Here is a 21,141-nt window from a genome sequence, read left to right as displayed (position 1 = left end):
AACGCAGATGCTCGGCCCGTTTAAGTACTTGCGCCCATTCGAGGGTCCTGTGCACGGTGATGGAATTACTTTGCTTCATACTGCTACGAGGCCTTGATGGCAGCCGGTTCAGCAATAATAATCAATAAACCGAGAGGTGGCCCTGCAATGTTTCACAACAACATTCACTGACTTTTCAAATCGTCATTTCTCCGTCTTTGCGATGTTGCAATTTCCCATCAAGCTAGTCACACCTCATCACAATTGGGACTTTACTTGACTGACATCATGTTTATTTTTTACACCGGCTGTTGGAAGACACGTCAGCCTTGTGTAGTATTGAATATTCAGCGTGCTGGAGCGAGTAGAAATGAATGAGCGTGGAGATTCATCAGCTCAGAGTTTCTTCAGCGAGATCGCGGGCAGCTGGGAGTCAGGCTGAATCTTTCACAGAATGCTTGAAACATTTTACAGTGTGAGAAAGATATGGTACATGGTCATTGCCGTTATTGGTGTTCCTGGTAAGAACATAGGCGAACTAATATTTGCAGTTCTGTGTGCGCGGTCTTTGGACTTGTTCCTTTCCCGACATGATCGCGGGTGTATCAGTGAGTGCGCTGCAGACGTTGTGACAAAAACTTTGTGTTCGTTCAGAAGTTCCCTTGAAGTTTCAGCTGTGGCCTCCGCTGAAAATAAACCGGCAGCTGAAACTGATATAGAGTGGGATATCGGGGAAAAGGCTACATTTTGCTGAATCATGACAAGCAGTTTTGGATTATCATTGCAAAGCTGTTGTTAAAATAACCTCCGATAATCCGGTGCGCTCGGCACCTTCACCGGCTGCTTTGTGTTATCCCGAATCAATAGCGCAACATGCGTTAAATACACATTTAAAGGTATTGCTTTGTGTTTTAAGAAATTACTGCAAGTTTGAAGGGAACTTGAGAAGCGAATCCCCGGTGAGATTCAGGAGAGCACGGTAGCTATCACCTCTGACTTAGACTCCGAACCATCGGGAGTTTCCACGATTCAAATTAGGGTCTGCACGCGATATAGTGAACCAGGAATTTTTCCACGTCCCATTATCAGAGAAATGAAGAGGGAATTAAGAGAGAGCCCTGCTGGTGTCAGTTAGAGTTCAGACGGGATAAGTTTCATGCAATTCTCCGATCTGAAAGAACAAACATCAAAATATTTAGAATAACGCTGCAGTAATTTGGAGCAAACCCTAACAGATGCACATGCTTTGATGTACATATTGTGTTTTCTCCTTTGGAAATTGGATGGATTAAACACTAACTAGTAACATATTTGAAACGTTCAGCGATTCAGGCAAAACCTTTAAAAGCGAAAATTGAACTTTCTCTTCAGATTCCTTGAAAACAACGTGAAGGAACACTCGCAAGAGTGGCTACCGAACTTATAAGTAGCTAGCCAAGGGAGGCCACAGTGGGCGGGTGACAAACAGAAGTCGAGGAGGATAGGAAGATAATACAACGGGAGAATGAACTTTGCTGGGAAATTTGTAAATAGGCAGCGGTGTGGGAGCGGGGTTTTGCGCATGCGGAGAATGCCAGAACTCAGGTGACGGTATCGTGGCAATCAGAATCGCTGAGCAAGTTGCCGAGCGACCAAGCTTTAGAAATCAGTCGAAAACCTATTGGTGGGTGTTGGAAATTGATACCCGCAAAGCACCCTGAGCGATCAGTTGACAGAGCCTCCTTCCCAAATTCTGCTCCTCCTCGAGTACTGCACCCTTTTCACCAGAGTGCACGTGTGTGAGGCTTCTGCCAACCCCGCATTACACCTTAGAAAGTTCCAGAAGCCAGTTGTCTGGAAAGTGTTAATGTTCTCAATTTACAGCTAATCTCTACACTGAGAACCATGGACTGGCGAGATAATAATTCACTCATTCCTTTTGCTATTCCCGCAGTGAATGTTGTGGCGATTGTGATCCTGTTCCGGGGAAAGTGCGGTCTCTCTACCTGCACCACTCACTACCTGGTGGCCATGGCAACGGCGGATCTAATGACCATCGTCTTTGCGGTGATATTGTGGCGGGTCAGTTATTATTACTTCCCTGGGACTTTCCTGGACATCACCCCCGTATGCAGTGTGATCTCTGCCCTGGGACAGACAGCCACTGACTGTTCTGTCTGGTTCACTGTCACTTTTACATTTGATCGGTTTGTCGCCATCTGTTGCCAGAAGCAGAAAGCAAAGTATTGCACCGGGAAAACTGCGGCTGTGATTCTGACAACAATCGGTGTTTTGCTTGGTTTTAAAAATGTGCCCAACGCCTTTGTATATTTTCCTGTGAAAGTGATTGACAATGTACCCTGGGACTGTATTACAAAGTCGGATTACTATACAGGTCCTGGGTGGCTGGGATATAGGTGGCTTTCGACAGTTCTAACGCCATTGCTCCCGTTCGTATTTATACTAATGCTCAACGCTCTGACAGTCAAACACATCCTAGTGACCAGTCGCGTCCGTAAGGGGCTGAGAGGTCAGAGCAAGGCGGAGAACCGCAGTGACCCGGAGATGGAGAGCAGGAGGAGGTCTGTGATCTTACTTCTCACCAGCTCCGGCAGCTTCATCATCCTGTGGTCCGTGAATGTTGCCGAATTCCTTTATAGCGTCATTGCCGGATTGGATCAAACTAAGTACAATGACTCTCAATACATTTTTCAACACACCGGATACAAGCTGATGATATTAACTTGCTGCACAAACACTTTTATTTATGGGGTAACTCAGTCCAAATTCAGAGAGCAGTTCGTCAACGCAGCGAAATATCCACTAGTGTCAATTATTCAATTAATTCATATTGGAATTATCTAAGTTCTCAGAGACCAACGCAGTGTTCTCCATCTTGACACTGCAGAAATGGCGGTCAACAGAGGACGTGGTTTAGAGCCCGAGAGACACAGCACGGGAACCCGCAACTCACGAACTCCACCTCCTACCGATCATTAAACCAATCTGGCAGATTGTTTTATATGTTTATTTCACCATATTCCCGCTCCCGTCATTGCCACATCCATTTCGATAATGATAGGGCGAACCAGGATCTCAGGACATTTGCACAAAAATCAAATGAAAAAGAAATACGACATTGCATACAGTTACAGTTAGCCTTGCACTGGCCCTGCACATTAGGATAAAGCCGTTACGGGGAAAAAAAATGGTAAGCACTGCAGAACTCATGTATTCTATTCACAATTGTGCAACATTATGTGGCTGACTAAGTCCAGGGAAGTCACATTCCGGCCCGCCGAACCCGCGAGATGGAGACGACTGTCCCAAACCGAACCCAGTCTGTGTGCATGCTGTGTAATTTGCTGCCCTGCTTCAACTCAGTGCCAAGAAATTACAGAGGGGACACTGCAGATTTTAGGGGATTCACTGGCCAAACTGTCTCACAACCGGCCTCAGGGCAGTAAGTACTATGATATTCAGGCAAGACTACAGCAAACATCACTTTGTCTTCCATTGCATTCACGCTACACGAAGTCAGTAACTGTGAGATATTATCGCTATTTATTTTCAGACAAGAGGATGTTTATTTACTCTCCGTGGAGGTGCATTGGGGAAGCACAACTGAATGTGTTGACCTTATCCAGTTGAAAGTGAATCTTGGCGGGTCAGTGCGTTAAGTCCTCGTCCATTACCTTCGAATTCTATAAAACAAAATAGTGCCTGTGATTGATAAATCTGTACGCAAGTGTTGCTGAATGTATACAAGTAATTCAAGATCAAAAATTGAAAAGCTTCAGCTAACGTGCATGTTATGTGTGTGTGTGTGTGTGTGTGTGTGTGTGTGTTTATGCGTGTGTGTGTGTGTGGGTGTGCGTGTGTTTTAACGAGTATAATCAGTATTATTACAGATGCAGACGGGGTGTCGCAGCGTGTGAAAGTGCGACCACATAGGTTCAGCGATCCCAGTAGATCTTGGCCTCAGGGCTTTCACTGTGCAGAATTCTCGGCATACGATAATCCGTGCTTCCAATGGGAGATTTATTTTCCTCCAAAGTGCACAAGACGTGCGTGGGATCAGTGAAGATTGGCTCGTTCGCGCCCACAATCAGGTTGTTGGTTGGGGTCCATTCAAAAGCCCCAATTTCCTGGTCAGTTTTGTACCATTGCTAGTTCAAACGTCACAGGGACCTCGTGATTGGCTAACATATGATCTTGTGGATGTATCGAGAGGGCTGTAGATGACGGTGAACAGAAATGCAGAGGAAGGTCTAGAATTTACTTAGACAAAGACTCGAAATAAACAAGATGCCACAAACCCAATCAAAAAAAAAATCACAGGCAGAAGTAATTGAAATTAAACTCTTACGATTGAACACTGAGTGCTCAGCACGAGACTTTTAGGCATAGACTTTCCATGTTTGAATGTGGTGGGCAATAACTGGCAGTCTGAGTCTTAAAGGGACAGCGGCATCTAACCATATTCCGGGGAGCTCGAGTGCCAGAACCTCGATGTTCAGTCTGGACAATGACAGAGGAGTAAACAACAGGAATTCTGCAGATGCTGTAAATTCAAGCAACACACGTCAAAGTTGCTGGTGAACGCAGCAGGCCTTACTCACTCTTCCTCCTGTTAGTCCTAATGAAGGGTCTCGGCCTGAAACGTCGACGACTGCACCTCTTCCTAGTTGCTTACTCACTCTTCCTTCAGTTAGTCCTGACGAAGGGTCTCGGCCTGAAACGTCGACTGCACCTCTTCCAATGACAGAGGAGCTTTTCCCTGCTTGTGAACCGCGGAGTGTTTGACGTTAATCTACATCTTCTCTTGAACCATTCTTTTTCTTTACGTTATTCCGTTGTATGTCCACAGCGCCAAATTAGGGCTGAGAATTTGTATTTTCGTTTGAAATGATTTCCAGTCTCTGTCCTTCATTTTCTCAGGCAATTCACGTTAAGCTTCACTTTCTGTTTGCATGCTATGTCCAACAAACAATATATCACCAATGCAGTTAAAACTGGGAGGATCAGAGAGAGATTGCACTCTGCCGACTCGCCGGCGATTTCGATACTGAACCACCGCCGGCCTTTGCAAATGCCCTTGAAGTGACAATAGAATGGCAAACTGACGTCATTCCCACGTCACAGCGCATCCGTCCGGTAACACTGAGAAAAGAAACATTTCCGTCTCCATAAAGATTTTTCATCGTCCATCTCCTTGTGAAATCCACTTGATCAAAGTGGCAGTATCTGGCACAGCAGCAAATGAACAGAGAGACAGAGAGACAGACAAAGAAAGGAGTAGGCAGCGCATAGACAGACTGACAGGCGAATCGATAGACAGATAGACAGTGGACCTGGACAAAGAAAAAAAATGTTCTTGCCATGAAGTCGCAGGAATGGCGGTTCTTATTCAGAAATTGCTTAATCAGAGCACTCCAGTTGGGCACAATTTTGTTGGTTTTAGTTATTGCTGATCGTCTGATAAAGTTGAGACCATTTTCAGACAAGGAAAAAATCAGAATAATAGGCTTGTAGACTGAACAGACTGTGGCCTGCCGGTCTGAGCCCAGTGTTTGGCTAACCTGGTTGGACTAGGTTAAAGCACTCTGAGTGGGGAAATGACCTGAATCACACGTCTGGGGCAAAGAGCCAGAACGTTTGATTTAGCAAAACTGAAGCTGAGAAGACTGATCTGAAAAAGGGAAAAGATCGGACTAGAGGATTTCAGCGACAGCAGCGACAACTCTCTGCAGAGCAACCAGCGCAGGAGTGGGTGACCCCGAGTCATAAACTGCGGGATTAGAATAGGATGACGAGTAAGACATGGCCAGCACAGTCTCCTTTTCCCGGGTGTTAACGTTCGTATTCTTTGACTGCTTGTGAAGGGTACGGGAAACCTGGTGAGTGTCCACTGTTACGTACCCCGTAACTGGGTTGCCAGACCAGCAGAAATGGACCACTCAGTTGGAGTCTGGATTACTGGAACTAAGAAAGTTTTATTAAAGAAATAAGCAACACAGTTCTCTAATATTAAGGATATAAATGCAAGAGGTTAGCAATGAATAAACACACATGTACACAGATCTAGGATAATAGGATCAATCAAGCTCTATCGCAGTCTAGGGGTAAATGACCAGTTTCAAAGTGACGCAAAGTTCAGTTCAATTGAGTTCAGTTCAGTTCACAGTAATCACTGTCGTGCCATTGGACGCGGGGAGGGCGGGGGGGAGGGAGGAGAGAGAGAGAGCGAAGGCGAATGAATATTCAAATCGGCTTCCAAACAGACCTTCGATATTTCTCGCATTTAGCTTTCGGGCGAGCCCTTTGTAATGTCTTCTGAGGTCACCGACCGTGACCCCTCCGTTTCCAGCTACGATCGTTTCTCTGCGGTGAACCTGGCACCCAGGCAAGGGCGGGCACACACCAGGTTCCTGCCGATCGTACCTTTCCACCCTGTGCGTCTATGGCTTGGTCCCGCGACCAGCCTTCCAAAAGACTCCCACCGACTTGCGGGAGGCGCACCGCTTCCAGGGTCTCGTTACCTCGTGGTGTCGTGTGTGTCGCCTTAGCGAACCTGTCCCTTTTTATCCCCCTGCTGGGGTATCGCCTGTCCATCACACTTCAAACACTTCAGGGTTCAAACGGAGCCGATCTTGACAAATACCCAGACTGGTGTCTCCTTCCGTTAAACTTTCTCGTCTCTTCATTAACATTTCCAAATGCTGCTCCATTGTCTTCCTTATCTCTCTTTCTCCTGAAGACAGGTGGCAGATCAACTGCTGATCCCACTGGTGCCAGCACAGGACAGTTAACATCTTAGTCTATGTGTACTTTTTGTAACCCTCTTTCGTCACACCACACAGGAACTTTCACGACCGCTTTCAACCAGATGCATTTCATCCGCGAAGAATTCACGTACGTTTTTTTTTAGATGTGATTCACGTGCCACTATACCACGTCTCAAACATGAGGATAGGATTTATCCCTTTCCTCAGATCGGCCTGTTTTGCCGTAGACATTTGGCACTGTTTTATCTGGGGTGAGTAACGTGACAGATATTCCTCCAGGATCTGACACTGAAACTCAGACTAGTAGAAATCATCCAGTGAAACAGACACCGTTGAAAGAGAAACCAGTTAATATTCACCCTCGGAACTGAGTCAAAAGTGTAAGCGTGTCAATTTGCAACGTGGAGATTACGGGGCGATGAAAGATAAATTAGAGCGTGGAGATTTATTCAGTCATTGTGGAGCGTGAAAGACTGGGTTTTATGTACTGGGGCAGAAAAGGAATATGGACATCACCATGGAAACGACGAGTGGGCGGTTCAGCCGGTGAAAGAAAGAAACATTCTGCTTCACACACGATCATTCGGAAGCGTCCAGTCGGAAGACGGGATTCCGCTCTGCTCATTTTTGTTCTGCCTCACGTTGGGGCTGGAGAAGGTCGCAAGAAGGTGTCCGAATGCCAGCGGATTAAACATTAAACTGTGATGAAGCAGGAAGCTCAGAATGAACCACAAGGACGGGCAGGGTAGTATGCCGCAGTCAGAGCGCAAGAACTTTCATTTCTAATTCAGTGGATATATCATTCTGAAGTTGAGAGTTCACGAGGCTTAAAGTCAGCAAGTTTACTACTAAATTGCTTCAATTACTTACAGCAGAAGGAATCGAAGAAAGTCATCATGTTACGCTACAGCATGCAAAATCTTACATTTCCACTAAACCTATGCCCTATCTTATTAGATGCATCTGATACGGAGAAATGGTTACCACTACTGAACACATGTATGCCGCTAATATTTTTTTTAAAACATCCGTGTGAAGCACCTCTTCCTTCTCTGCAGATATCTGAATTGTTCGATTCTCGGCCACCGGTCTGCAGCGTCTCCACTGTAATGACATTCTTCAATTATAGGGGACAGAAAGATTACGATATTCTAATCAGATCAATATTGTATATTACTGCATCAACACCTTTCCCCTCAGTGAAGTCAGGTATTCGGAACGTATCGATCATCACATTATCAATCCGCTTTCATACATTTAGTGATCTTTGAACTTCCATTCCCTTGTTTTTCGCTACATCAACTCTCGCGAGAAACCCGTCACTCTTTGTGAATATCCAGGCCTACTCACCCATGGGCGGTAATCAGCACGCACCTCAGTATTGATTCCTGACTGCCCTTCGATAACTATCTGACACACTGATCAATTTAAACCCATAACCAACGACCTATTGGCTTATTCCTGTAATGAGTATCTAGACGCAGTGAAATGCTCTTCTTGTGTGCTATTCAGTTCAGACTATTCGCTACATCGAAGCACCAGGTCAGGAAAAAATGTCAAAAAACTGAATTGAAAATGATGTGTTATATTTACAATGAAAATGCAGTTCAGGTTGCCAAATTTGTAAATACAGCTACCTACCTCACTGTCAACAACGCTACCAATTTGGTGCATCTGCAAAACAATTGTCACTGCTGGTACAAATGCAATGAATGCAGATGCTCTGTCGATTTAAGCATTTGCACCAACCCGAGGGTCGTGTGTACGATGATTGAATTACTGTGATTCATACCGGCGCGAACTTTGATGGGAGCTGGTTTACCATACGGGCGGCTGCATCCATTTCATGCACACGGAGGAACTCAGCAGATCAGGCAGCACCGCTGGAAATGAACAGGGAGTCGAGATTTCGGGCCGTTCCCCTTCAGCGGGTCTCGAGTGGAAGCGGGAAGATGGCAGAATAAGAAGGTTGGGCCGAGGGCAAGCTGGAATATCTGGAAGGTAATACAATAGGTGAAGGCAGATGGGTGCGGAAGGGGGACGAAATAAGTGGCAGGGACGTGATACGTCGAAAATGCAGAGCTGGAGAAGAAGGAATCTGACAGGAGAGGAGAGTGGATCATCGGAACAAGAGAAGGCGGAGATGCATCTGGTGAGGCGTCAGGCAGTTGACAAGAAGTGTAAGAGTCCAGAGAGGGGAAATGAAGACGGGGGAGAGCGGAGTGGGAAATGAAGACGGGAGAGAGCGGAGTGGAAAATGAAGACGAGGGAGAGCGGAGTGGGAAATGAAGACGGGGGAGAGCGGAGTGGGAAATGAAGAAGAGGGAGAGCGGAGTGGGAAATGCCATGTTGGAGACATCCATGTTGATGTGATAAGACTGGAGGTTAACTTCGAGGCATATAAGGTGTTCTTCCCCCAGCGTGAGAGGTGTTTCATCTCAACATGTCGGATCGGGAGTGGGGAAATGAATTGAAATGGTTGGCCACTTGGGAATTCTACTTTTCGCTGATGGAGTTGAGGATCTCAGCGAAGTGTTAAGTACTCTGAAGAAAGGTCCCAGCCAGAGTTCCTCCAGCATTTTGAGCGTGTGGCACTTTGCATGAGTTCAATATCTTCGTAAGCCTGGAGGTGATAGTTTAAGGCTCTTCATGATATTCCAGTGGCGTACACACAAAATATTCGTTTTTATATTTCTCTTGCAAGATCTATAACCGAGACCGTTCCCAGAGTGAAGCAGAGCCAACCCCACAGTCTCTGGATCCGAGGAATGGATAAGGTCAACAGTAACAAATCATGAAACCGCGAGGTGAGTCGGAGAGTGTTTCACAACAATAGTCACCGACTCGTCCATTCGCCATTTCTTCGTCTTTGCGATTTTGTAATTTCGTTTCAAGCTATCCATACCTCATCACAAATGGGACTTCAATGACATCATGGTTATTTTTACCACAGCTTTCGGAAGACTGACATCATGTTTATTTGTTGACCCGCCATTGGAGGACACGTCAGCCTTGTGTAGTATTGAATATTCAGTGCGCTGGAGCGAGTATAAATGAATGAGCGTGGAGATTCATCAGCTCAGAGTTTCTTCAGCGAGATCGCGGGCAGCTGGAAGACAGGCTGGATCACACAGCATGCTTGAAACATTTACCGCGTGAAAAAAAAAATGTATTTCATGATCGTTGACGCTATTGGTGTTCCTGGTAAGAATATCGGCGAACTAATATATGCAGTTCTGTGTGCGCTTTGGACTCGTTCAGATACCGACAGCGTTGTGATACCGGTGTATCAGTGAGTGCGGTGCAGACATTGTGACAAAACTCCGTGTTCGTTCAGAAGTTCCTTTGCAGTTTAACCCGGGGCCTCGGCTGAAAATAAACCGGCAGTTGAAATAGATGGAGAGTGGAAGATCGGGAAAATCAATTCAATTTGTGGACTCGTGGCAGGCAGCTTACATTTGTCAACGCAAAAACGCTGTCAAAGTTAACTCTGATCATCCAACGCGCTACTTTACTGGCTACTTGGTGTTATTCCTCATCGGCAGCGCAACATGCCTGAAATTTAAAGGTATCATGTCGTGTTCAAGAGTTTTTATTTTCAATTTTGAAAGGAACGCAGGAAGCGAATCTCCAGTGAGATTGAGGGGAGAGCGGTGACGTCACCTGTGAGTTAGACTTCAAAGCATCGGGAGTTTCGAAGATACAGATTGGTGTATGTGTGCGTTTTACTGTCCCAGGCTTTGTTTCCACGTCCTGTTATCCATAAAGTGAAACGGTGGCCGTTAGGGGTCAGACGGGGAAAGGTTAATGCAATCATCCTCTTTCGAACAGTAAGCCGTAATTTGGAACAACCGCTAAAGAGGCAGATGTTTTGAAATACGGACGTTGTCATTAATGACTCAAGCACTGACGTGCAAAATAATTTAAAAAGTTCAGCGGGTGGGGCAGGATCCTTAAAAGGGAAAACTAGTACTTTCTGATCGGATTCCTTGACATTGTGTGCAGAGACCCCGGACAAGAACTTATTTAAAAGAAGCGAACGAAGCGGAGCCCCTGTGGGCGGCTGACAAACGGGGAGTTTACGTGTAGACGAAGACATGTCAACGATAGAAACACATTCACATTGCAATTTGTAAATGGACACAGCCGGACGGAGCGGGGCTTCGCTGTGTAGGGAGACTGACAGACTGTAGGTGACTGACACGCAGCAATCACCGTCGCTGAGAAACTTGCAGTGTACTGTCTTTACACATCAGTCGAAAACCGGATGTCGGGAGATTTATATTGATTTCTCCAAAGAGCCCCCGGAGATCAGTTAGTTGTCGATGCTTCCTTCCGAAACCCTGCTCCCAGTGCCGAGTACGGCAGCCTTTCTCCCAGCATGCACTCGTTTGACGCACCTGTGACACCCGCTTTACGTCCCTTAAACCTCTAGAAATGAGTTGCCTGCAAAGTTTGATTGCTCCCAGTTTCCAGCTTATCTCTGCACTCTGACCCACGGAATGGCAAGACAGTAATCCCCTATCCTTTTTGTCTGTTCCCCGCAGCGAATTTAGTGGCGATTGCGATCCTGTCTGGCTGTCAGTGCAGCCTCTCCACCCGCACAACACGCTACCTGGTGGCCATGGCAACGGTGGATCTACTAACAATCATCTTTGAGGTCATACTGTGGCGCATAAGTTATTATTACTTCCCCGGGACTTTCCTGGACATCACTCCCATGTGCAGTGCGATCTCTGCTCTGGGACAGGCAGCCACTGGCTGTTCTGTCTGGTTCACTGTCACTTTTACGTTTGATCGGTTTGTCCCCATCTGTTGCCAGAAGCGGAAATCTGAGTATTGCACCGAGAAAACTGCGGCTGTGGTGATCACAACAACCGGCGTTCTGTTCTGTTTTAAAAATGTGCCCTATTTATTTGTATTCCATCCTGTAAAAGTTATTGACAATATACCCTGGGACTGTACCCGAAAGCCGAGCACCTATACGGATCCCGGGTGGGTGGGACATAATTGGCTTTCTGCCGTCCTGACTCCATTACTCTCGTTCGTGTTAATACTCTTGTTCAACGCTCTGACAGTCAGACACATTTTGGTGACTAGTCGCGTCCGTAAGGGGCTGAGGGGTCAGAGCAAGGCGGAGAACCGCAGTGACCCGGAGATGGAGAGCAGGAGGAGGTCTGTGATCTTACTTCTCACCATCTCCGGCAGCTTCATCATCCTGTGGTCGGTGAATGTTACCGAATTCCTGTATTACACCATTGCCGGACTGGATCAGAATAATTACAACGATTCGGAATACATTTTTCAACACACCGGAGGCATGCTGATGATATTAAGTTGTTGCACAAACACTTTCGTTTATGGGGTGACTCAGTCGAAGTTCAGAGAGCAGTTCATCAGCACAGCGAAATATCCACTCACGTCAATTATTCAAATAATTAATGATCAAATTATCTAAGTTCTTCTCAGAGGCGATCACAATGTTGTCCATCTTGACAGTACAGAATTGGCGGTCATCGGAGATCGCGGCAGCGGGAAGAGTAAAATTAATTTACAGCCCAGGAGAGACACGGCACGAAGATTGATTCTACAGCACCAGCAGCCAACCACCTCCAACTCCTACCGATTATTAAACATATCCTACCTTTTATTTTATGTTTTCACCATTTTCCCTCTCTGGTCAGCGTCACACACTTTTCGACAACGAATCCCACACTCCAGCGTAAATTCTGATCGACTAATTGACCTACAAAGCCGTTTGCTTTGGGTGGCGGAGGGGAAACGGCACGTCCAGCCGAAATACTGCCGTCACAGGGAGAACGGGTGGAATTCACACTCAGCACCCCGGAGATCTAACTGAGCCTAGAACATGCGAGGATTTAGTAAGACCATAAGACACGGGATCAGAATTAGGCCCTTCAGCCCATCAATTCTGCTCCCCCATTCCATTACCGGCACAGATTCATTACTCTCTGGGTTTTAAAAAAAAATCTTCCTTATTTCTGTTCTGAAAGATCACCATTCAGTTTTGAGAGTGTGGACTCTAGTTCTGGGATCCCCTGCTTTTTGTGATTTTTGTCAATGATTAGAATTAGGAAGTGGAAGAGTAGAGTCAGTAAGTTTACAGATGTTATGGTGGTGGGTGGAGTTTTGGATAGTGTAGAAAGTTGTTCTAGGTGACAAGACGACATTGACAGGATGCAGAAGTTCAAACATTTCAAGTTTAATTATTATTTATCCATACATGAATATAGCCAAACGAAACAGCGTTCCTCCGGGACCAAGGTGCAAAACACATTACCAACAGCACACAGCAAATAGGCCATGCTCTCCTTATCGCTGATGACAGAAGAAATTTGAAGGTAGAATACAGGGCCAATTGCAGAACTGTTATCAATATTTTGGGACAGGAGAATAATAGGGTCCACGTCATAAATCCTTCAATGTTTCCACTCAAGTTGACAGGGTGGTTAAGAAGGCATTAGGTGTACGGGCCTTCATTAGTCAGGGGACTAAGAGGCGAAATAATGTTGTAACCCTAAAATTCCTGGTTAGATCACACTTGGAATATTGTATTCAATTCCGAATGCTTCATTCTAGGAAGAACGTGGAAGGTTTAGAGAGGGTGCAGAGGAGGTTTGCCGGAATGCTGTCCGGATTAGAGAGCGTGTATTATGAGGTTGGGTTGACCGAGCAACGGCTTTTCTCTTTGGAGCAGAGGATGAGACCTGTCTTGACAGAGATGTGCAAGATGATCAGAGGCATACAGCACAGCGAGTGCCTATCGAATTCAATTTGCCCAATGTAAACTGGAAACTTCTCACTGCAAGTTGCTCAGATGGGATGGAATTTGTTAGGCGCACCCAGGAGGGTTTGCTAATTCAAAAGGAGGAGCTGTACCGCATCAGGTGTTGGGGAATGCGTCTGGCAGGGTGAGCGTCCTTTCAGTGACTGAGCAGCTAGATGACAGTCAGCACAACTTCTTATGTTTGAAGGTAGCTATTGATAAGCGTGGGCATGCATCTTGTGGGAGAGATTTAAACTGGAGCAGCACAAATGCCGAGAGCATTGCAGAGGAACTAGGGAGAGATGATTGGGAATGGCCTTTTTTTTGGAAAAGTGCACATCGTGTTTAAAGACTAACTGCATCGGGTATAGGACAGGTATGTTCCAGTCAGAAGGACCGACACGATCACAAGCTAAGAGAACCGTGGATGTTGAGGGATGGCGTGAATTTAGTCAAGAAGGAAAAGGTGAAATTTGTAAAGCTCGAATACAAGACCACTGGAGGATTATAAAGAAACCAGAAAGAAACTCAGGAAGGGAATTACAAAAGGCCGGAGTCCTTGGCAGGTAGGGGTGACGAAAGCCCTGAGACATAGAAACATAGAAATATAGAAAATAGGTGCAGGAGTAGGCCATTCGGCCCTTCGAGCCTGCACCGCCATTTATTATGATCATGGCTGATCATCCAACTCAGATCACCGCCCCAGCCTTCCCTCCATACCCCCTGACCCCGTAGCCACAAGGGCCATATCTAACTCCCTCTTAAATATAGCCAATGAACTGGCCTCAACTGTTTCCTGTGGCAGAGAATTCCACAGATTCACCACTCTCTGTGTGAAGAAGTTTTTCCTAATCTCAGTCCTAAAAGGCTTCCCCTCTATCCTCAAACTGTGGCCCCTCGTTCTGGACTTCCCCAACATCGGGAACAATCTTCCTGCATCTAGCCTGTCCAATTCCTTTAGGATTTTATACGTTTCAATCAGATCCCCCCTCAATCTTCTAAATTCCAACGAGTACAAGTCCAGTTCATCCAGTATTTCTTCATATGAAAGTCCTGCCATCCCAGGAATGAATCTGGTGAACCTTCTTTGTACTCCCTCTATGGCAAGGATGTCTTTCCTCAGATTAGGGGACCAAAACTGCACACAATACTCCAGGTGTGGTCTCACCAAGGCCTTGTACAACTGCAGTAGTACCTCCCTGCTCCTGTACTCGAATCCTCTCGCTATAAATGCCAGCATACCATTCGCCTTTTTCGCCGCCTGCTGTACCTGCATGCCCACTTTCAATGACTGGTCTATAATGACATCCAGGTCTCGTCTATACATACACCAGGACCAAGAGGATAACTAGGGAGAGGGTGAGCCACTCAAGGGTTAAGCAGGAGGGACATTTTCCAGGATAGAACGATATGGATGAGGTCTTTAATGAGTACTTTACATCATTATTTACCAAAGAGAAGAACGTGCAAGATGGGGAGATCAGTACCCAGAGGATCGATAAGTCTGGGCATTTCAAACTAAAGCAGGAGTTAGTGTTGGGTCTCTTAAGTAGCATTAAGGTCGATAATTCCCCAGGGCCTGATGGGGATACACGCCAGTTTATTGAAGAGGCAAATGAAAAGATTGCTGAGTCCTTGTCCAATATCTCCTGTCCACCCTAGTCACAGGCGAGGTCCTGGAGGACCGGTGAGTAGCCAATATAATTTGAGCAGTGATGATCATCTTGGCAGCTGGGTAGTTCGAATGTAAAGAGACATGGTGGCTGTCTGTCGGGCTGCGAGGAAGACTAATCATTGTGCAGCCGAGGCACACATGCGGTTGCAGTTTGGACATGGAACGGGTGCACACACCGCTCTGTGGCATCGGTTTCGCGCTGCTCAAGGCGCTGATTTCCTCATTCTCAAAGTTAGAAGCAGCTTTTCTGGCCAGGGGGCGCCACGCAGCCCTGTCGGCTGTGGGCTCCTCAAGTTGCCGAGGCTGTACGCTGTCCAGAGACACGACACTGTTAAGTGCAAGATGCTGAACAGTGTCGATGATCAGAGGGATCTTAGAATCCAAGTTTATCCCTCCCTGGAAGAGACTGCACAGGTTGATCGGGTGGTTAGATTAGATTCAACTTTATTGTCATTGTGCCGAGTACAGATTCAAAGCCATTGAAATACATTTAGCATCTGACCAGAAATGCAAAGAATATTTACGAAATTACTGCTAATAAAAGAGTGCTACAGCACACAAATATAAAAGCACTGAGACAGTACAATACGGATGCAATACTGCTTTGCGCTGTGACGAGAGGTTCAGCAGTGTCACAGCCTCAGGGAAGAAGCTCCTCCTGTGCCTGCTGGTGTGGGAGCGGAGGCTCTTGTAGCGCCTACCGGATGGGATGGGAGTAAAAACTCCTTGGTTAGGGTGAGATGCATCCCTGATAATGCTTTTCGCCCTGCCCAGGCAGCGTTTATGGTAGATGTTCGCAATGGTGGGCAATTGGCTGCCAATAATCCGCTGGGCAGTTTTCACCACACGCTGGAGTGCTTTGCGGTCCGATACGGGACAATTGCCGTACCACACTGAGATGCAGTTGGTGAATATGCTCTCAATGGTACAGCGGTAAATGTCCGTCAGTATCCTGGGACAGGGGTGAGCTTTCTTCATGCTCCGCAGGAAATAAAGGCACTGTTGCGCCGTCTTGATCAGGATGGAGGAGTTCAGGGACCGGGTGAGCTCCTGGGAAATGTGGACACCGAGGAATTTGAAGCTTGATGCACGCTCTACGACAGCTTCGTTGACCTTCAGCTTCATCAGCTTCAGCTCCCTGAAGATGTCCTGGGTACTTTGTAGGCTGGTGCCCAAGATGGAGCCGACTAGATTTACAACCTTCTGCAGCTTCTTTCGGTCCTGTGCAGTAGCCCCTCCACACCAGACAGTGATGCAGCCTGTCAGAATGCTCTCCACGGTGCAACTGTAGAAGTTTTTGAGTGTATTTGTTGACATGCCAAATCTCTTCAAACTCCTAATGAAGTACAGTCTCTGTCTTGCCTTCTTTATAACGACATCGAAATGTTGGGACCAGGTTAGATCTTCAGAGATCTTGATACCCAGGAACTTGAAGCTGCTCACTCTCTCTACTTCTGGTCCCTCTATGAGGTTTAGTGCGTGTTCCTTCGTCTTACCCTTCCTGAAGTCCACAATCAGCTCTTTCGTCTTACTGACGCTGAGTGCCAGGTTGTTGCTGCGGCACAACTCCACTAGGTGGCATATCTCACTCCTGTACACCCTCTCGTCACCATCTGAGATTCTACCAACGATGGTTGTGTCGTCAGCAAATTTATAGATGGTATTTGCGCTATGCCTGGTCACACAGTCATGTGAATACAGAGAGTAGAGCAGAGGGTTAAGCACACACCCCTGAGGTGCGCCAGCGAGGAGGAGATGTGATCACCGATCCGCACAGACTGTGGTCTTCGGGTTAGGAGGTCGAGGATCCAATTGCAGAGGGAGGTACAGAGGCCCAGGTTCTGCAACTTCTCAATCAGGATTGTGGGAACGACGGTGCTGAACGCTGAGCGATGAACTCGCCCCGTTGCTGTTCGAGTGGGTTAAAAATAGCCCCTCGTTCCTCTCCCAGTGGAGGGGGAAAAGTCGGAGGTGAGGGATCCCCCAAAAGCTTAACTCTCAGGGGTTGAGTCGGTGGCGATGAAGGCAAAGGCGGTGTGAATGTTCATTTCCAGAGCACTAGAGCTTAAAGCAAGGGTGAGATCACGGACACGTGAAAACCTGCTGAAGTTGTAAGTCTAAAGAAACACGCACACACAGAAAATGCTGGAGGACCTCAGCAAGCCAGGCAGCATCCGTGGAAGAGAGCGAATAGTCGATGACTCGGGGGGTGGAGCGAGACCCTTCATCAGGTTTGAGCGGGGAGGGGAGCATTCAGAGTTAGAAGGTGGGGGGAGGGGAGTTGAGGAAGGAAGACAAGGTGGCAGGTGATTGGTGAACCCGGGAGAGGCTGAAGTCAAGAGCATGGTTCATTGGTGAAAGAGGTAAAGGACTGGAGAAGGGGGAATCTGATTGGTGAAAGAGATGAAGGAGATGGTTAAGGGGGAATCTGATTGGTGAAAGAGATACAGGGCTGGAGAGGAAGGGATCTGATTGGTGAAAGAGATACAGGGCTGGAGAGGGGGAGGGATCTGATTGGTGGACGAGGTGAATGACGAGAGAAGGGGGGATCTGATTGGTGAAAGAGATACAGGGCTGGAAAAGGGGGTATCTGATTGGTGAACGGGGTAAAGGACTGGAGAAGGGGGGATCTGACTGGTGAAAACGATAAAGGGCTGGAGAAGTGGGGATCTGATTGGTGAAAGAGATAGAGGGCTGGAAAAGGGGGATCTGATTGGTGAACGAGGTGAAGGACGAGAGAAGGGGGGATCTGATTGGTGAAAGAGATACAGGGCTGGAAAAGGGGGTATCTGATTGGTGAACGGGGTAAAGGACTGGAGAAGGGGGGATCTGACTGGTGAAAACGATAAAGGGCTGGAGAAGTGGGGATCTGATTGGTGAAAGAGATAGAGGGCTGGAAAAGGGGGATCTGATTGGTGAACGAGGTGAAGGACGAGAGAAGGGGGGATCTGATTGGTGAAAGAGATACAGGGCTGGAGAGGGGGGGAGGGATCTGATTGGGGAGGACAGAAGAGCACGGAAAAAGGGAAAGCGGGCGGAGCACCAGGGAGAGGTAATGTGCAGGCAAGGAGAAGAGGTGTGAGGTGGGGAGGGCAACAGGAAAGGGGACTGGTGAAGGCGAGGAAGTAGGCAATTATGCGGCAGGGGAATCGATGCTGATGCCATTCGGTTGGTTGCTACCCAAATGGAATATAAGGTGTTGCTCTTGCAAACTGAGTGAGGCCCCCATCGAGGCAGGAGAGGAGGCCATGCACTGACGCATCAGAGTGGGAATGCTGAGGATGGACGCCATTGCTTTGACCGCACTTGCAGTATTCTAAACATTTGACAAAGGATGTGCGCTGGCAATTGGAGAGGGCCCAGAGGAGGTTCACGAGAATAATGCAGGGACATAAAGGGTTAACGTATGGGGAGCGATTGGTGGCTCCGGGCCTGAACTCGCTGGTTAGAAGAATGGGTTGGTGGTGGCGTGGGGGGTGGGGGGAGGAATTTCATTGAAACCTATCGAATATTGAAAGTTCGAGACAGAGTGGATGTAGAGAGGATGTTTCCCATAGTGGGGGAGCCTCGGACCAGAGGACACAGATACAGTGGATGTGGAGAGTATGTCTTCTGTAGTGGGGGAGTCGAGGACCAGAGGACACAGATAGAGTGGATGTGGAGAGGATGTTTCCTGTAGTGGGGGAGTCTCGGACCAGAGGACACAGATAGAGTGGATGTAGAGAGGATGTTTCCTATGGTGGGGGAGTCTAGGACCAGAGGACACAGATAGAGTGGATGTGGAGAGGATGTTTCCTGTAGTGGGGGAGGCTCAGACCAGAGGACACAGATAGAGTGGATGTAGAGAGGATGTTTCCTATAGTGGGGGAGCCTCGGACCAGAGGACACAGATAGAGTGGATGTGGAGAGGATGTTTCCTGTAGTGGGGGAGTCTCGGACCAGAGGACACAGATAGAGTGGATGTGGAGAGGATGTTTCCTGTAGTGGGGGAGTCTCAGACCAGAGGACACAGATAGAGTGGATGTGGAGAGGATGTTTCCTGTAGTGGGAAAGTTTAAGACCAGACGACACAGCCTCAGAATAGATGGGCGTCCATTTAAAGCAGAGATAAGGAGGAATTTATGTTGCTGGTGAATCTGTGGGATTCGCTGCTGGGGAGATATTAGCGTGTATTCAGGGAGGGTCGAGTGGGGCAAAATGCGAGAGATATTGGAGGAGACAAAGTTTTTTCGTCTTAAAGTCCGCTGTTAATGGCAAGGTCGTTAGCAGTGTCGCTGAGCAGAGAGATCTGCGACCCAGGTTCATCACTGCTTGAAAGCGACCGCACAGGTCGACAAGGTGGTTCAGGAGGCTGCCTTACGGGATGCTTCTGTTTGATATACTGAGTTCAAAAGTCAGCGGGTTCTGCTGCAATTTATCAAACTCTGGTCAGGCCACACCTGGAGTATTGCGGACAGTTCTGGTCACCCCTCTACAGGAAGGACGTCGAGGCTTCGGAGAGTGCGGGGGGGCAGAAGAGATTCACCAGGATGCTGCCTGGTTTGGAGGGCAGAGCTCTCACCAGAGGCTGGACAAACCTGGGCTGTTTTCTTTGGAGTGAGGGGAGATCTGAGAGCGGTTTACAGGATTATGAGAGGCGTAGATAGAGTGGACAGGGGAGTATCTGTTTCCCCAGGGTTGACATGTCTCATACCAGGGGGGCAGGCGTTGACGGTGAGACGGGGTAGGTTCAAGGGGGATGTGAGGGGTAAGTCTTTCACTCAGAGACCAGTGGATGCCCGGTCTGGCGGTCGAGGCAAATACATTCGAGGCTTTTTAAGAGCCGTTCGGAGGGGCACATGGATATGAGGAAGATGGGGGGGGGCGGAATTGGTGTTTGGTTGCTTTTGATTTGAGTTTCAGCTTGTACAGCACGACATTGTGGGGCCGAACGGCCGGTTCCCGTGCTGTGCTCTTCTGCGCTGGACGGTCTGCGACACGGGGAGGGGAATGTAAGATGGACTGAGGACGGGTTTGATGGACAGTACCCCGGTCAAAGACCCTGTTTCCCCCCCCCCCCCAGCCTCTCTCCAGGACCCCGATCCCGGTCAAAGACCCTGTTCCCCCGCCCCCCCCCCCCCCCCAGCCTCTCTCCATGACCCCGATCCCGGCGAAGGCGGACACGCCGTTCCTGGTGACCGAGCCGCTGTGCCAGATCCCGGGGTTTCCGCCGGCCTCCACCAACGCGCAGCTCCCGCCGGGGACCTACCTGATCCCCGGCCTCGAGGGAGAGGCGGCCGAGGCAGAGATGGAGGCGACCAGGAGGAAGTTGAGAAACCTGGCGGTGGGTGGCCCAGGGATCCGCCGCGGGGTCGGGTCGTTATTGCGGGGGGGGGGGGGCGGGGGGGGCGGGGGAGGGAAGGGGCACCCCACAGTTCACGGTGCGTGTCCGACCCTCGTACCTCGAGTCCCCCTGTCCCTCGACACTCCCCACCGTTCAAGGTGCGTGTCCCACCCTCGTACGGCGAGTCCCCCTGTCCTTCGACACTCCCCACAGCTCCCGGTGCGTGCCCCACCCTCGTACCCCGAGGTCCCCCTGTCCTCGACACTCCCCACCGTTCACGGTGCGTGTCCTACCCTCGTACGCCGAGGTCCCCCCGTCCCTCGACACTCCCCACCGTTCACGGTGTGTGTCCCACCCTCGTACCTCGAGTCCCCCTGTCCTCGACACTCCCCACCGTTCACGGTGCGTGTCCGACCCTCGTACCTCGAGTCCCCCTGTCCCTCGACACTCCCCACAGCTCCCGGTGCGTGTCCTACCCTCGTACGCCGAGGTCCCCCTGTCCTCGACACTCCCCGCCGTTCACGGTGCGTGTCCCACCCTCGTACCTCGAGTTCCCCCGTCCCTCGACACTCCCCAGCGTTCACAGTTCGTGCCCCACCCTCGTACCCCG

The 21,141-nt window shown here is 48.5% G+C and overlaps 2 protein-coding genes across 2 annotated transcripts; both read left to right on the top strand.

The window, feature by feature from the left end:
• Positions 1–428: 428 nt before the first annotated feature.
• Positions 429–2,823, top strand: LOC140207448 (probable G-protein coupled receptor 139). Its single transcript, XM_072275970.1, has 2 exons — positions 429–500; positions 1,913–2,823. The coding sequence occupies exons 1-2, from the start codon at positions 434–436 to the stop codon at positions 2,821–2,823; spliced, it is 978 nt and encodes a 325-aa protein (XP_072132071.1). The 5' UTR covers positions 429–433.
• Positions 2,824–11,370: 8,547 nt separating this feature from the next.
• Positions 11,371–12,321, top strand: LOC140207447 (neuropeptides capa receptor-like). Its single transcript, XM_072275969.1, has one exon. The coding sequence runs from the start codon at positions 11,371–11,373 to the stop codon at positions 12,202–12,204; it is 834 nt and encodes a 277-aa protein (XP_072132070.1). The 3' UTR covers positions 12,205–12,321.
• Positions 12,322–21,141: the final 8,820 nt, after the last annotated feature.

This window comes from Mobula birostris, chromosome 13 (genome assembly GCF_030028105.1).
Source record: "Mobula birostris isolate sMobBir1 chromosome 13, sMobBir1.hap1, whole genome shotgun sequence".
Classification (NCBI taxonomy): domain Eukaryota; kingdom Metazoa; phylum Chordata; class Chondrichthyes; order Myliobatiformes; family Myliobatidae; genus Mobula; species Mobula birostris.
The sequence above is the reverse complement of the archived record's forward strand: the minus strand, read 5'-3'. Positions and strand labels throughout refer to the sequence as shown.

Excerpts from the sequence above, each read along its gene's own strand:
- LOC140207448 (XM_072275970.1), top strand. The coding sequence starts at position 434 with ATGCTTGAAACATTTTACAGTGTGAGAAAGATATGGTACATGGTCATT. Across the intron at positions 501-1,912 it reads TGCCGTTATTGGTGTTCCTG|TGAATGTTGTGGCGATTGTG; the intron begins GTAAGAACATAG and ends CTATTCCCGCAG.
- LOC140207447 (XM_072275969.1), top strand. The coding sequence starts at position 11,371 with ATGGCAACGGTGGATCTACTAACAATCATCTTTGAGGTCATACTGTGG.